The 16,377-nt window shown below is 32.2% G+C and overlaps 1 protein-coding gene across 1 annotated transcript in view; it reads left to right on the plus strand.

Annotated features, from left to right (window-relative positions):
- Positions 1 to 16,138, plus strand: part of LOC108721806 (uncharacterized) — a 29,381-nt gene extending 13,243 nt beyond the window's left edge. Inside the window, 10 exon segments of the mRNA XM_018446573.1 lie at positions 1,588 to 1,845; positions 2,551 to 2,902; positions 3,820 to 4,047; positions 4,140 to 4,265; positions 4,847 to 5,002; positions 12,449 to 12,720; positions 13,190 to 13,544; positions 14,835 to 14,963; positions 15,552 to 15,707; positions 16,006 to 16,138. Of these exon segments, the coding sequence (XP_018302075.1) occupies positions 1,588 to 1,845; positions 2,551 to 2,902; positions 3,820 to 4,047; positions 4,140 to 4,265; positions 4,847 to 5,002; positions 12,449 to 12,720; positions 13,190 to 13,544; positions 14,835 to 14,963; positions 15,552 to 15,707; positions 16,006 to 16,056 (2,083 nt within the window). The 3' untranslated portion in view covers positions 16,057 to 16,138.
- Positions 16,139 to 16,377: the final 239 nt, after the last annotated feature.

Raw genomic sequence — 16,377 nt, forward strand, 5'->3', positions numbered from 1 at the left:
TAATTATTCTAAAAACGCTATTGAATACAGCTAATTTTGTTGTAAAACTTTTGTATAAAACATTTTTTTATATCTCAAGTAGTTTTCAAGATATAACGGAAAAAGCTGAAAACCGCTGTACACGTAAAGGGTGATTTCACCCCTTCAAACCGTTTTTGGGCAGCAACTGATATTTTCTAAATTCATCTCTTTATGTAAACTACAAGTTCACAAGATTTCATTAAAATCAGAATTTATCACCTCGAGAGGTTCCCTTGTTAGAAAATCCTTTGCCTTTAAAGAAGTTACAAACATAGAAAATTAAATATAAAGGAAATAATTGTTAATTATTCTTAGATTACACGAACTTAAGTGAGAAAGTAATCTAAACGAAGTTAACTTGAAAGTAAATTGATCGAGGCGATATTAAGCCGATACGTAGCCATCCAGTGATAGAAGACGACTGTTAGGAAGCCCCGTCATTATCTGATATATTATCTGGAACGCGGTAGGATGTTGAATGTTGTCAGAAATACGGTTACTTGCGTCCAGTCCTTGAGATCAGAACGTAAAGTTCCGATGCGTCACGCATGCCTGTAAAAAGGACACAAGTTCCTCGGAGAACATTTATCGTGATATGCGACCCTCGATGAGTTTCTAGAGGGGAGGATCGCCTAGTCTTGAGTTCGCTGATCCGAGGTGGCACGAAGGCCTTTTGACTTTAGCGCTCATTTAATGCTAGCCGTGAGGCACAATACTCGGATCCTTTGTGCTATGCTTAGCGATGGTGTCAATTGCAATTGACCGATAGAGTTTGTGAGGCCCAGATTGTGAGATCTCGCTCCATTTTTGTTGTGTTGTACGTGTACGTGTATGAAAGAGTAATCGGAAGACCGAACACCTTTAGACTCGACTTAATAGCAAAAAAAGAAGAGAAATCACACCAAAATAAGATGGAAGCATAATAATAATAATAACAACGAGTAGCGAGCGCGAGGAGGATGACTCGACGAGAGGACGCGCACTAGCGTTCCCATTATCAGCGCCGCTGTTTTCTAGCTAACGTACTTGTTACCGACATACACTGAGATAAACTTCTAGCGGCAACTTTAAATAACTATTATTCTAGAAATTGCGCACACTCCCATGCATGTAAGAAAAAACGCTGTCTCTTGCATTTTTTAAGCAACCAATTTGTCTCATCAGCCACAGTTTTTACGAAAGACTAAGATTAATCATTATAAATTGCGGTCGTGCAGTGTAATTATAGCTGAATTACTGCAATTTTTGTTTCATGTAAACTACTGTAACTTTTATTTTCAGTTGATTGCAATTGATCGGTGATTATCTTGCTACGGTTACGTTTAGCCAATGAACCTTGCGTGAGCAAGACCCTTAAGTTGCCGCTATAGAGTCGTTTTAAAATCGTACTGTTGGCAGTGTGATTTGTGGCTTTAAGACGTTAACAATTTCGACAAATATCTTAAGTTACATTTCAGATATTGCAGATGTCGAATAATATGTAACAGTAAATATAAATTGGAATATATATATATATCAGTATTACTATATTTTGATATAAAATTGTAAGATATCACAACACGGTAGCATGACGACTACAAGCACTGTTGCTTTCGCGGTGCAAATCGGTCTTCGAGGAATTGGGTTTTGGCCTAATACGCCGTGTGCCCTGTTGTTTCGATGTCTTTGGATATTGGCCATCGGCATAGTGCAGACTCTCCAATATTGGTGGATCATTATTCATTTTAGAACCGATGATATGTCACACTTGATGGATGGTTTAAGTGTCACCATAGAGTACAGCGTGATGTCCCTGAAACTGATTATTTTATGGTTCAATAGTCCGTAAGAAAATATTTTTCACATAGTTAAAAATGGAAATAAAGTTTATTCAGATAGCTTTTAAAAGTCATGATCCTCACAGCTTTTCTCTCTTAAATAAAGAGAAAAAATTATCTTCTTCTATTTATTTTTCAATAAAAATACATCGTATAATATGGTTCAATTAACATAAATTAATAATAAAAGTGTTGCTAAGGACTACGAACCATAAGAAACAATATTTAAATTGAAGATATAATATAATTAAGAAATAAAACAATAATACACAAACGGCGTTTCGAGCCTGATCGGGTCATTCTCAATACAAAGTGATAAGTATATACATAATTTAAAATATAAAATTGTTTAAAATTGGTGGATAAAAAGATAAAAAAATATATGTATTTTCAATAAAATTTCCAATTGATTTGAAATATATGGGAAAGATGATACATTTAATCCAGACTTAAATACGACTACCTTTATCAGTTAATTTAGATAACACAAACATCACCATCTAACTGCAATAATATTTATGTAATATATAGATGAAACTAAGTTTACCACTACATTTTTCGTTGCATTTTATATATTACTTCATTTATCGTCAAACGTATATTGGAAGATTAGACTTGTTTCCTTTTCAAAACCCATCCTTTTTCATTTTATTGTGATCTCACTCAATGTTAATTGTTTATCCATATATCTGGATAAAATAAATTGCCGCAGTATATTTTACGACGTCCTAGCTGCGATGGCTACAGACTGGAGGGAAGCCACTAGCAGCGAAATGCACATCATGATGAGCAAGGCAAATCTATCGCGGCGAATTTCCAATGTTATCGTCACGCTCCATGCGGCATCGTTTTTTTGCTTCGGCATTGAGGTGCTTGCATCTTATACCAATGATTACGATGCTGATGAAATCGAGACACCTGTCCGCGCGTTCACACTGAAGCTACAACTTCCGTCGCAATGCAACGAGTCACCGCTGTACGAGCTCGTTATAGGTCTGGAGTTTTTTCATCAATTGGCATCTTCCACTACGAACGGCATACTTAACAGTCTACTCATCACATTAGTGAGTGCAATATACGATAGAAAAATTCTTTTCGATATTTTTAGATTTACATTTGAGCGATATTGCATGATGTCAAGTATTGTTTTTTTCATATAACATTGTACTTTTTTATCTATTAACATTGTGTTAACAGACTATATACATATAGAGGAAAGTAGAGAAACTGCAAATATCTAAGAAAAAAGTTAAATAAAACTAATGATTATTTATCAATTATAAATGTCTTTATTTAAAAAAATGACTTTTCACGCGAAACGAGTTTCACCTCCTCTCCTGTCAAAAAGCGTACGACTTTTCAGGTAGATCTTGTTTCGAGTGAAAAGTTAAACGCCTCTTGGAAGGAGGGGAAATGGAGTGGAACTCGCTTCGCGTGGAAAGTCGAACGTCCCTTGGCATCGGGGAAGGTGGAGTGAAATTTGCTTCGTGTAGAAAGTCGTATTTCCTTAATCGGTCTACCCCATACCCCCCCCCCCCTCTCTCTCTCTCTCTCTCTATCTATCTAGAGTTATCTGACTTTTTATGTAAAGCAGGGAAATAATTACTAACTTTGACTGTTAATAACTTTTTAACGAATGACGAGCGACAATTAAAATCTGTTGGAGGTCACTCAGGATCATGACCTTGACAACATACGTCAAGGTTAAGGTCATCAGAGCTGACTTCCCTATTTTAAATAATTATTCACAAAGACTGCAGAAATATTTATTTAAAACAAATTAAAATAGAGCATCCGTTAAGATTTTTTTTGCTTTATAATTTTAAATTAAATGTATCTTGCATGTTACGCTTGTCTTGTGTAATATACATCAATTTATTTCGTGTATCACGTAGTTAGCAACTATTATGTTAGATAGTGTGGAATCTTATTCTATTTATTCTTATCACGGTTTTATAAAAATATTGAAATACGTTTTCAGATTCTTCATACGAGCGGTCAGATAGAGATTTTATGTGATTTATTAAAAAATATATCTCCCGAAATGAACAATCAACAGCTAGCTCTCCGTATGAAACAAGTGATTAGCAAGCATCAAAAGATCATCACGTTTTCAGACAAAATTGAAAAAATTTTTTCTTATATAGCGCTAATTCAATTCATGTCGAGCACATTGTTAACCTGCTGCATAGGATTTACGGTCATAACGGTAAGTAATCCTTTGCCAAAAGTAAGGAGTATAAAGAAACGATGTTCATTTTACAACGATAGTGATTTATATCGCAATTCAATATGTTGCAGTCGATCTACACGCAAGATTCGGATACGATCGATGGCACGGCATTAATGAAAGCTGTAGTGTTTTACATAGCTGCTGCAGTGGAGGCGTTTATTTTCTGTTTTTGCGGAGAATATCTCACTGCCAAGGTCGGAACAATCGAAATCTTTCTACTTGATTCTCTTTGTGGAGACGTCAGTTTACGCGTTTCAGCTATATATCGTGCGATGATTTTAAATAATGACAATTGCGTCTTTTTTATGGAGAATGTACAACTTTATTAATTTAAACGAGAAGTTAAATCTTCTTTTTCCTTTTCTTTTTAATGTGAAAAGAAAAATCAATATATTTCTTTTTTCCAATGTAAATATGCTGCAATGCCCCCGTAATAATTATACGAATTTGTATAATATAGGTATATTAGTCATATAAAAGTTTCATTAAAAAAACATCTTGCTTTTACGTATTAAATAATGATTATTTAAGTAATCATAATAATAATTTATTACTTACATTATTTAAATAATAATTACTTAAATTAACGTCAATGATATAATAACATACCGTAACTATTTGGCGATAATACATTTTTATAGTAATTGAAGTATGTATATGATTTCTATATCAAACTATGTCTGAATTGTTGTTTTTTTTTTTTATAAAAAGAAGCTTTTATGTTGATTTAGTTATTTATCTCACTGACAATACTTTTTGCAACACTGTTCTTCAGAGCAAAATGATCGGCGATGCAGCGTACAAATCGGTTTGGTACGATTTTACATCCAAGGAAAGCAAGCTCGTCCTGCTTATAATATTGAGATCACAAAGAAGACTTACCATTACGGCTGGAAATATGATGGACTTGTCACTAGAGGGATTCACGAGTGTAAGACGCTGAATTGTTTGTTAATAAAATCCTCGTCTTGATGGATCAACTGATCATTGATGTTATTCCGAACAATCGCGATTTAGAGGAAAGTGGATGAATTGTGCGCACCTAAGGGAAATTTATTGTCCTGGAATGATTTTCCAAGTTCAAAGCGATATAAGTACGGAAATAGAAACTATAAACATTCTTCTACCATTACGTATCTTCATATCGAACAGATTTTCATTCAATAAGGTTGTATTTGGCAGAAAGGAAAAAGACGGAAAAGTGAAAAAATTGCTCGCGCGCCGGATAATTGTGTATGTCCGCGCATTTCAAAACGCGGACAGTTGTCTGTCGCGATCTGACTCGATATGAAATACGATTACTTCAACATTTCTTAATCAAACTTAATAAATCAGCTCAAAAGACGCACATAATAACATACTTTAATAACGTACGCAACTTTAAACAAACAAATTAAAAATACGAACTTACCACCTTATTTTCTGAATGCTAAAATAACAAGAAAAGATGTGATTTCACTTTTTTGTATTTCTCTGGTTAGCAACGTCTTACGTATTTACGTATTTACGTCGTATCTTTTGTAGTTATATCTTAAGAGGACGACCTTCTGCGTAAAAATTTCACCACAGTGATGTCTTCATTTATTAGGAAAGTATCAAACCAGGATGCGCGCAATTACCCGCTACGCACAGTTCCCCCACTTTCCCCTACTTCAATTATTAAGTGATTTTAAGACAGTCTTTCAACTAATTGTCAATTTTTATAGAAACATTTGATTTATATATATTTAAATAGTTTATTAATTTATAAATTTATTTTTATGTATTTTTTATTGTATTATTATTATTATTGTTGTTATATTATTGTATTATTATATTATTATTATTTGATATAATTTTTTTAGATTTTAAAGGCCTCTGCTTCGTACGTGTCAATATTGCACGCGATGTATTGAAATTCAAAGGTGAGCCATCTAGCGGCTAGATGGCTATTACTTGCTGCTAAAGATATTAGTTCTTCTTAACGGTTCTTGTCGATTTCTGTGATGAACCGATAATAGTTATGCAAATTAAATGTAGGCATAATGTAGCAATTTACCTTCCACAGTATATAATAAAGTATTTATTAGATTTTCATGATCATTACTCGTATATACATATATCTGAACCTTGATATTTTCTTTTATGTTTTAATGTACAAATATGAATATTTTGTTACATTAATATAAATTCTTCCTGCTATGTATTTTTTTTAAATAAAATCATTTTTTATATGGAAAGAAACGTCTATGCGACTGTATAATATCAGGCGTCCATAAAAGCTTTTGCTGTTTGCATATGAAAAATTAAAGAAACTTAACCTATGGTTTCTTCATTAGCATTAAATGCACCAGCAAGTTCTCTGTAGATCAATTTTAAATTCATTTCGATTGCAGTCCTCAAATCCTCATCATTCAAGGAAAGTGGTCTTCTAGATCGGAATGCATTCTTAAGGCCTTCATCACCTGAAGCTAAGTTTTGGAATCTAATTTAAGCAGTTCTTTCCTTTACTGCATTTTTTATAAATGATATTCAAATTTTTCGACAGGCTTCTGATGCGTTAGAATCATGTTTGGATTCGTATAATAAACACGCACGAATAACTTGTTTTTTGCTAGCTATATTGAGAATAAGACAATGTACAACTTGAAGTTTACTGAGTTTACTGCTTATAATGTGACTACTGAATGACTCAGGAGGCGTATCTTGTAGTTCGAATTATGTACCTTATACAGGGTGTCCCGCGAGACTTCTCCTATCATTCACAGGAAAATAGATGAGATCGAGATGAACATAAAAGTCCCATATGGTTTAGGGATATTCGCAATAATAATCGAGATATTAATTTTTGTAATTGTACTAATGAGAGCACGCCGAGAGAAACGCTCCGGCCGCTCGAGGTATAGCTCAGCGCCCAGTTTATCAAGTATTGGCTGCTGGCAGCGTATTGGAAAGGCAAGGGGAAAGCGCATCATTGCATTGCTCGGCACTTGACATCGCTGTTCACACGCCTCGTCGTTTCTCTCGACGTGCTTTCATTAGTACAATTACAAAAATTAATATCTCGATTATTGTATTGCAAAAATGAACATGCTGAAGTTATGCAAAGATACGATAGGACGAATAAGCACCATTAGCGAGTTGGTCAAAGCGGGTTTCAGACAAAAGTTGTAGGGTTTAAAAAGATCTATTTACTGATATTATCAGTTTGACCTTGAGTGGCGTCGCCAAGGTCAGGTCAAGGTCATATCGATTTCTTTTAATGGAACATCTTACTTTTGATTCCAGAATCTAATAGCTGGTGCCGAGAACTTTCCAAAACGCTATAAGAAAATATTTTTTCATTAAATACTTTTTGAGTTATGATGCTTCAAACTTATACAGTACCGCTGGCATTAGCATTACTTAAGGTGTATCACATGGAGGTTGCCCAGGCGGATTTATACGTCTTTTGTGTTCAAAGAAAGATTGGAAGCCAAAGTCAAGGTCCCTTTCAAAAAATCGCTATCGCATATTCAACGCATTCAAAATTCTTGTCTTCGTTTATTCATACAATATCTGGGGGAAAAAAAAAATACAACCATTTATTTCCTTCCTTCATCAATTCTGATTGGTTAGATATTTGTCAACGCTTTAAATCGGAAACACAATGAAAAGCACAGGCAATAGGAACAGGAAATAACAAATTTCTTCAAACTTATCAGAAATCATGTATACTAGAATGAACGCTTTCTGATAGGTTGAAATCTCTTATTCCCTGTTCCTATTACCTGTGCTTTTCATTGTGTTTCCGACTTCATTCTCCATCTGTGATATATACATATATATATGTCTCGTATTCCGTCTGATTCGTTCTAACATCCCTTCTTACCTCCGCAATCTTTTACATCTCAACTCTGAACTGCACTTCTCCGATACTTTTGCCACTTCTCTATCTTTTCCTCTTCACCGTTTCGCTTTTCGCTCCATCTGTTCCTATGTCGCCGTCACGTTCTTCATCTTATTGCTTCCCTCAAATCTTTTTCCTCACTGTTCTCCTTTCGCTCAGCCATGTCTCGTTTTTTCTTGTCTGTGGACCGCTTTTATGGTTGTTTGTACACACAGACTCAAGTGCTGCTTCTTAGCTTCCTCTATCCAGAAGAATCAACCTCTGCCTTACTGTCTATTTTTTTTTACTATATATACATTTTATTATTATTAATATTATTATTACTACTATTTTTTTTTCTTATATTCATGCAGTCGCTTATTGCATATTGTAATCCTTTTCTCGACGATTATATTAATGGTGGACATTGTAGCAGCAGTTCTGCTGGTGCCTCTTCAATTGCTTAATTATATGCGCTTTCCTAGTTTAATGTATTTTGTTTTTTATCCCCATTTGTCATTTAGGTCTATATGCAATAAGTTAAATTAAATTAAATATAGATGATGCACATGGGTGGGCAAATAGATCTTATGCAACAGGAAATGGAAAAGGTTTGCCAAGAAAAATAAATATAATTTATCTACCATAATGAGATCTTTAACCAATAAACATCATAAGATTATTGCTTTCTCGAAGAATATTGACTGAGAATCTTCTTCTCACACTGTACTGATGCAATTTTTCTCGAATTAATTTAATCATATGTGGCATCGGATTCCTCATAGTAACAGTTAGTAATAGAGATTTGTAATTGAACCTTTGTTTGAATTTTTTAAGTGTCGTATGTATTTGAAAATTTTCCAATGTACTAATTATTACTATATAAAAATTGTGATGCGCGAATATATAAGGTATATATTCCCATAAATATCGTAACACAATGTTTAATGGTAGATTTCTGAAATGATTTTGAGACAAAAACTTTAATACTAAAATGTTGAGGCTGTAAATACTTTATGAATTTTAAGCATTAAATGGTATAATTTAACAAATTATACCATCTAAAATTCGCGTGTGTAACATACGTGTAGTATGGTAGAACGCAAAATGTCAATCATGAACGCTACCTGAACGCGCGAATTTTAGGCGACATGATCCGCTAACTTTAAATGTTTCTAATTAAAAAATTATTATAGCCTCGATATTTTGGTACTAGGATTTTCATCTCAAAATAATCTCAGGAATCTATACTCCTAAACGTTGTTACGGTTTTTACCAGACACCCTGTATAGAGGTGTATACATAATTGTCGGACATCTTTGCGATCTCATTATAATAAATAGAATGCAGCGATCCCGAGGCTTGAGAATATATCAAATAGATTCATATACGTTCGTTCTGCTCTAAAATGCGAATGAGAGGTATATATGGAGAAATACAATCTTATGATGACGTCCTCGATACGTATATGTACGATGCTTCATTATCAGACAAGCAATTTCTTTGTATAGATCCGATCTTTTTACCAACAAGTAATGTTGGTAAAACTAATCTAGTAATTTTTTCAATAATTTTACACAGAAAAAGAAAAAACTGACTAATGATTCCAAATACTCACCTTATTACTCAGATATTCAGGTATGCACACTATGCAATGCATACACCTGCACTGATACAAGTTGGACGTGGACTTTTATATACCTAATCGGAAAGAAATGATAATATTTTATATTTTCTGACTGTTTTATTTCTAGATATAGTTATTTATACATATATGTTACTCACATCTTTATTTCGAGTACCTTGTGGTTTCAAAATGGCAGTATATGGGTTTCAAATTCACATGCTCGCTCAAACCACACGATAAACACGAATCTCCACTATCCAGCAGAGAACAAGTAAAAAGTTTCAATGTGAATGTATTGGCATGATTTCGAGTTATTTATTCATCTGTTGAAATGCTGTAAGACTGACCGGATATTTTCGAACTTTTTTATCTTCACACACAGAGCTCTCACGAGCTGTACGATGGTGGGAGATGACTGTTTGCTTCTCGCGTGTCTGAGATCTCTGCCTTATAGCGAACTCTTTTCCTGATCGTTTTCTTGATTTGCAGTCGTAGGGCACAGATGAAAGTGTTAGGATATTAGTGAAGATCTTGTTCTTTTACATTACTATATCCCTTTGGAGGCACTCATCTTCTGTTTCGCCGGTGAATATCTGACAATGAGTAATAATATGAGTATCCGAAATCATTAGACAGTTTTTTCTTTTTCCGTGTAAAATTGTTTAAAAAATTACTAGATTGTCAATAAAAAATCGGACTTATACAAAAAGTTTGCTTGTTTGATGAAGCATAATATACGTATCGAGGATGAAATCACATTTCTCCATATGTATCTCTCATTCGCATTTTAGAGCAAAACGATCGACGATGCCGTATATGAATTTGTTTGGTATACTCTCAAGTCTCTGGATCGCCGCATTCCACTATTTGTTATAATGAGAGCGCAAAGTCTGACAATTACTGCGGGAAGTTTGTGAATTTATCGTGGGAAGGATTTATGAACGTAAGATTTCATTGAAATTGTGGACTTTTTATAGCTAATAAGTTAATAACATAAATTAATGTGTGTATATTGCAATATATAGACATCAACATTCAAGAAATTAAACAATTATTCAGGTAGTACATCATTATATCGATGATTGATTGTTCTTTCGGATAAATTAAAAATTGTAATTCTAGCACTTATTACAACAGTGGTATAATTTACAATTACTTGTCCAAAAAATATAAGTAACGGTGTTGTAATGTGTGTGCGTGAATTCACAATTTGTAAAACTTGGACAACAGTTGGAGAAATCATCGATATAATGGCTCACTGTTCAAATAATTACTTTTATAACTATATATTGCAATGTATATTTGGTATTAATATTATATTGTTTTTATTGTGAGAAATGCTAAGAAATATTTTGTATTTCATGTTTAATATCTTCTATGTCTTCGATGTATCTTAAACGCATTATTTTCAAGTTAAAATTAGATATTCGTCTTCATCTAAATGTACATATATAAATATGTATATAATATAAAAAGAGTTAAATATTACTTTTAAATATGACAATATAATAATGGTTTAAGGATACGTTAATTAGTATATCAAAATATTAATACAGTATATCAGAAGTAGAAGCAATTTTGAGTATCTAACTTATTTTATATTGTATGCAATTACTATTGAAGATATATAAATATAATTTATATTTTATTATTTATTTCATGATTGTTTGCAATGATAATAATGATAATATTTTATTTTATCGATTAATCTGTACAGTAAATTAATTCATTGCGTATTATTTAATTTTTCAGAGTTTGAAAGCCTCTATCGTACATATTTTTTTACGCAATGTATTATATTGAGGAAAATGTATATACCTTGGACTTTATATACACGTTGTGACAAAGCCAAAGTATTTTTTTTTATAAATTAATTATAATAATTTAATAATACACATCGTGGATACAAAATATATACTTTTATCATGCTATTTTAATTAATCCTATCATACCTAAAAAATAATCTAATTTCATACTCTTAGAAGGTTGACGCTAATGATTTGGTGAAATTGTGAATTTTCTTGATATCCATCAGATTATCACTTGAATGGATTATTGCAAAACACTTTGAATGAGAAGAATTACCTATAAAATACTTACTTTGAAGTTTTTTGATGACAAATCGAGTATTTTCTGATATTAGAACATTATAGAAAATGATGGAAATTATTTGGTCGATTAAGTAAAGATATAATAATTTTGTGTTCCAGACAGTTAAATGATTTCAAAAAATCGGATATGAATTTTTTGCACTCTAATATATTTTGTTCCATTTAATAATATTTAATAACATTATTAAGAAAATAATTTTTCGCCTGCACAGAAATGCGATTGTACAATATACTGCCCGTTATATTTTTGCTTATCTTTGTCTCGATATTCATTTCGTGTCTTTTAGTACATTTAATACTTTTCTTGAAAGAGCTATTATTCTAGAACTGCGCACACTCCCGTGGATGTAAGTAAAAACGCTGTCTCTTGCATTTTTCAAGCAATTAATTTGTTCCATAGGCGACATTTTGTACGAAGGAGTAAGACTAACCATTATATATTGCGATTTGCATCGTAATTGTAGCTGAAAAGTTGCAATTTTAATCCCCTTTGTTTCATGTAAACTATTATAACTTTGTTTTCAGTTGATTGCAATTGATCGGTGATTACCTTGCTATGGTTACGTTTAGTCAGTGAGCCGTGCGTGATCAACTTGCCGCTCTAGAGTCGTTTTAAATCATACTATTATTGGCATTGTGATCGTGACTTTACGACGTTAACAATTTCGACAAGTATTCTAAGTTACATTTCAAATATCGCATTTCAGATGTCGTATTTCTGGCCAAATCTTACGTAACAGTGAATATATATTGAAATACCGATATTATTATATTTTGTTATAAAATTGTAAGATGTCACAACGCGATAATATGATTACAAACACTGTTACTCTTTCGGTGCAAATCGGTCTTCAAGGTATTGGGTTTTGGCCTAATACGCCTTGCGCCTTGTTGTTTCGGTGTTTTTGGATATTAACTATCGGTATAGTACAGACTTTCCAATATTGGTGGATTATTATTCACTTAAGAACCGACAATATGTCGTACTTGATGGATAGTTTAAGTGTCACCATAGAGTACAGCGTGATGTCCCTGAAACTGATTATTTTATGGTTCAATAGCCGGTAAGAAAATATTTTCCATGCAGTTAAAAATGCAATAAAAAATGGAAATCAAGTTTATTCAGATCATTTTTACAAAGTCATGATTCTCATAGCACTATCTTTTCTCTCTTAAGTAGAGAAAAAATTATGTCTTCCTGTATCTATTTTTTAATAAAATTTCTAATTGATTTGAAATATATAGGAAAGAAGATGTATTTAATCCAGACTTGAATACAGTCTTTATTAGTTAATTTAGAGAATATAAACATCATCCTCTAACTGTAATAATATATAGGTGAAGCTAAATTTACCAAATTACATTTTTCGTCATATTTTATATATATTACTTCATTTATTATCAAATGTACATTGGAAGATCAGATTTGTTTCCTTTCCAGAACACTTTTTCCAGAATTCTTTTCCATCTTATTGTGTTCCTACTTACTGTTAACTGTTTATCTATACACCTGGATAGAATAAACTGCCGCAGTATATTTCATGACGTCCTAGCTGCGATGGCTGCAGACTGGAGGGAAGCCACCAGCAACGAAATACACATCATGATGAATAAGGCAAATCTGTCGCGACGCTTTTCCAATGTTATCATCGGGCTTCATTCGGTAGCGGTAATGTGCTTCGGTATTGAGGTGCTCGCATCCCATACCGACAATTACGATACCGATTATGGAATCGAGACGCCTGTTCGCGCGTTCACACTGAAGCTGCAACTCCCGTCACAATGCAACGAATCGCCGCTGTACGAGCTTGTTATGAGTCTGGAGTTCTTTCATCAATTGGCAGCTGCCATTGCGAACGCCATATTTAACAGTCTGCTCATCACGTTGGTGAGTGCAATATACGATAGAAAGATCCTCTTTCGATATTTTTAGACTTATACTTAGGCGATATTGCATGATGATCAGTTGCTGTATTTTTCACATAACATTTGTACTTTTATTTATTAACATTATGCTAACAGAATATATGTATATTATATGTAGAGGAGCGTAGGAAATTGCAAGTATCTAAGAATAACTTAAATAAAGCCGGTGATTATTTACTAATTACAAACGTCTTTATTAAAAAAAAATGCTCTAAGTCTAGTTATTTGGCTTTAAAATGCAATAATTAACGTTCATTATTGTGTTGTATATAATATTAATGTTATAGTGTATATATTGTGTATATATTTCTACACAATTATATTTAATAATTAACGTATAATGTATAATTATATACATTAATTAACGTTCATTACTTGTATTTAAAATTTAATAATTAACGTTCAAAATTTAACAACAAACAAAATCCTTGTCATTCGAAGTTATTCGTTGCCACACGGGGCAATGGCAAATTAAGTTTGATTTTTTTTTAAATTATTTTTATATTAATATTATATTGATAACATATAAATGTTAACTATTTGAGTTTATAGTCAATATCCTTTTAAAAAATTATTTAATTGAGTAACAATCATCAATTTAATTTTTTTAATATTCGTAATATTCTTACTCTCCCCTGTATCAAAAACGTCGAAAACATGATATTTATCTTAAACGATGTATGTGTTCTATAGTTTCGGGTTGTATGGTTAGATTAATCTTAATTGACAGCACTACACTGAAAGAAAAGATTGGCTATTGCAGCAAATTAGATGATAAAATATGGCATAGCATTTTTATTTGGCTGCAGAATCCAAACTTTCCTTTCATTGTAGTGCTGTCAATTTATTTTGTGTACCACATGGTTAGCAACTATTATGATAGTGTGGAACCATTTTCTGTTTATTTATATCACGGTTTTATAGAAATACGTTTTCAGATTCTTCATACGAGCGGTCAGATAGAGATTTTGTGTGATACATTAAGCAATATCTCTCCCAAAATGAACAATCAACAACTAAATTTCTGTATAAAGGAAGTGATTGGCAAGCATCAGAAGATCATCACTTTTTCAGACAAAATTGACAAAATCTTCTCTTACATAGCGCTAATTCAATTCATGTCGAGCATACTGTTAACCTGCTGCTTAGGATTCACGGTCGTAACAGTAAGTAATCCTTTGCCAAAAGTAAAGAGTACAAAGAATGTTCATTTTGCAACGATAATTATTTATATCGCGATTTGATGTTGTAGTCGATCAACACGATGAAAGATTCGGATACGATCGATAACACGGCATTAATAAAAGCTATAGTGTTTTATATGGCTGCTACGGTGGAGGCGTTTACTTTCTGCTTTTGCGGAGAATATCTCACTGCCAAGGTCGGAACAATCGAGATCTTTCCGCTTGATTCTCTTTGTAGAGGCGTCAATTTACGCGATTCGGCTATACATTGTGATTTTAAATAATGATTTTAAATAATGATTTTTAATAATGACAATTGCGTCTTTTTTTATGGAGAACATACAAGTATTTAAAGAAGAAGTTAAATCTTCTTTTTCTTTTTTTTTTCAATGCGAAAAGAAAAATCGACATTTTTTTTTCAATGTAAATATGTTGCAATGCCCTCATAATAATTGGATGAATTTGTATAATATATATTGTGTCATGTGCAAGTTTCATTAAACAAACGTCTTGCTTTTACGTATTAATTAATTATTATTTAAATAATCATTATTACTTATATTATTTAAATCATAATTACTTAAATTAATGTCATTGATACAATAATTTGCCTTAATTATCTATTTAGCGAGAATACATTTTTATGGTAATTGAGGTATACGATGATTTCTTTATCAAACTCTATATCAGAATTGTTTTTTTTATAATATAAAAAAAACTTTTATGTTGATTTTTTAATCATTTATCTCACTGACAACACAACTTTTTGCAACACTTTTCTTCAGAGCAAAATGATCGGCGATGCAGCGTACAAATCAGTTTGGTACGACTTTACACCCAAAGAGAGTAAGCTCGTCCTGCTTATAATATTGAGATCACAAAGAAGACTTACCATTACGGCTGGAAATATGATGGACTTGTCACTAGAGGGATTCACGAGTGTAAGATTCCAATAGTGAATTTTTTGTTAATAAAGACTTCCTATTGATGGATCAATTGATCGCTGATGTCATTCCAAACGATAGCGATGTATTTTAATTATTAAGCGATTTTATAATTATACGATTTTTTAACTGATTGTGAAATATGTCTTTTTTAATAGAAACATTTGACTTATACATTTAAATAGTTTGTTTATTTATAAATTTATTTTTATTGATTTTTTGTTGTATTGTTATATATTATTATTCTTATATCATTGTATTATTATGTTATTATTATTTGGTATAATTTTTCTAGATTTTAAAGGCCTCTGTTTCGTATGTGTCAGTATTGCACGCGATGTATTGAAGTTCAAAGCCGAGCCATCTAATGTCTAGATGGTCATTACATGTTGCTAAAGATATTAGGAGTTTCTCTTAACGATTTTTTCTTGACAACTTTTGTGATGCGTGTGAATTTGCATGATAATAATTATGTAAATTAAATGTAGCATAATGTATCAATTTACCTTCCACATTTTATAATAAAGTATTTTAGATTTCCATGATCACTACTTGCATTACATGCATTATATATTCGAACCTCTATATTTTCTTTTAACCTTTGTATTTCATTACAAAAATAATTGAACATTTTGTGCATTTACATAAATTCTTTCTGCTATATATT

Source organism: Mycetomoellerius zeteki, unplaced genomic scaffold, assembly GCF_001594055.1.
Source record: "Mycetomoellerius zeteki isolate Tzet28-1 unplaced genomic scaffold, Tzet1.0 scaffold105, whole genome shotgun sequence".
Taxonomy (NCBI): Eukaryota; Metazoa; Arthropoda; class Insecta; order Hymenoptera; family Formicidae; genus Mycetomoellerius; species Mycetomoellerius zeteki.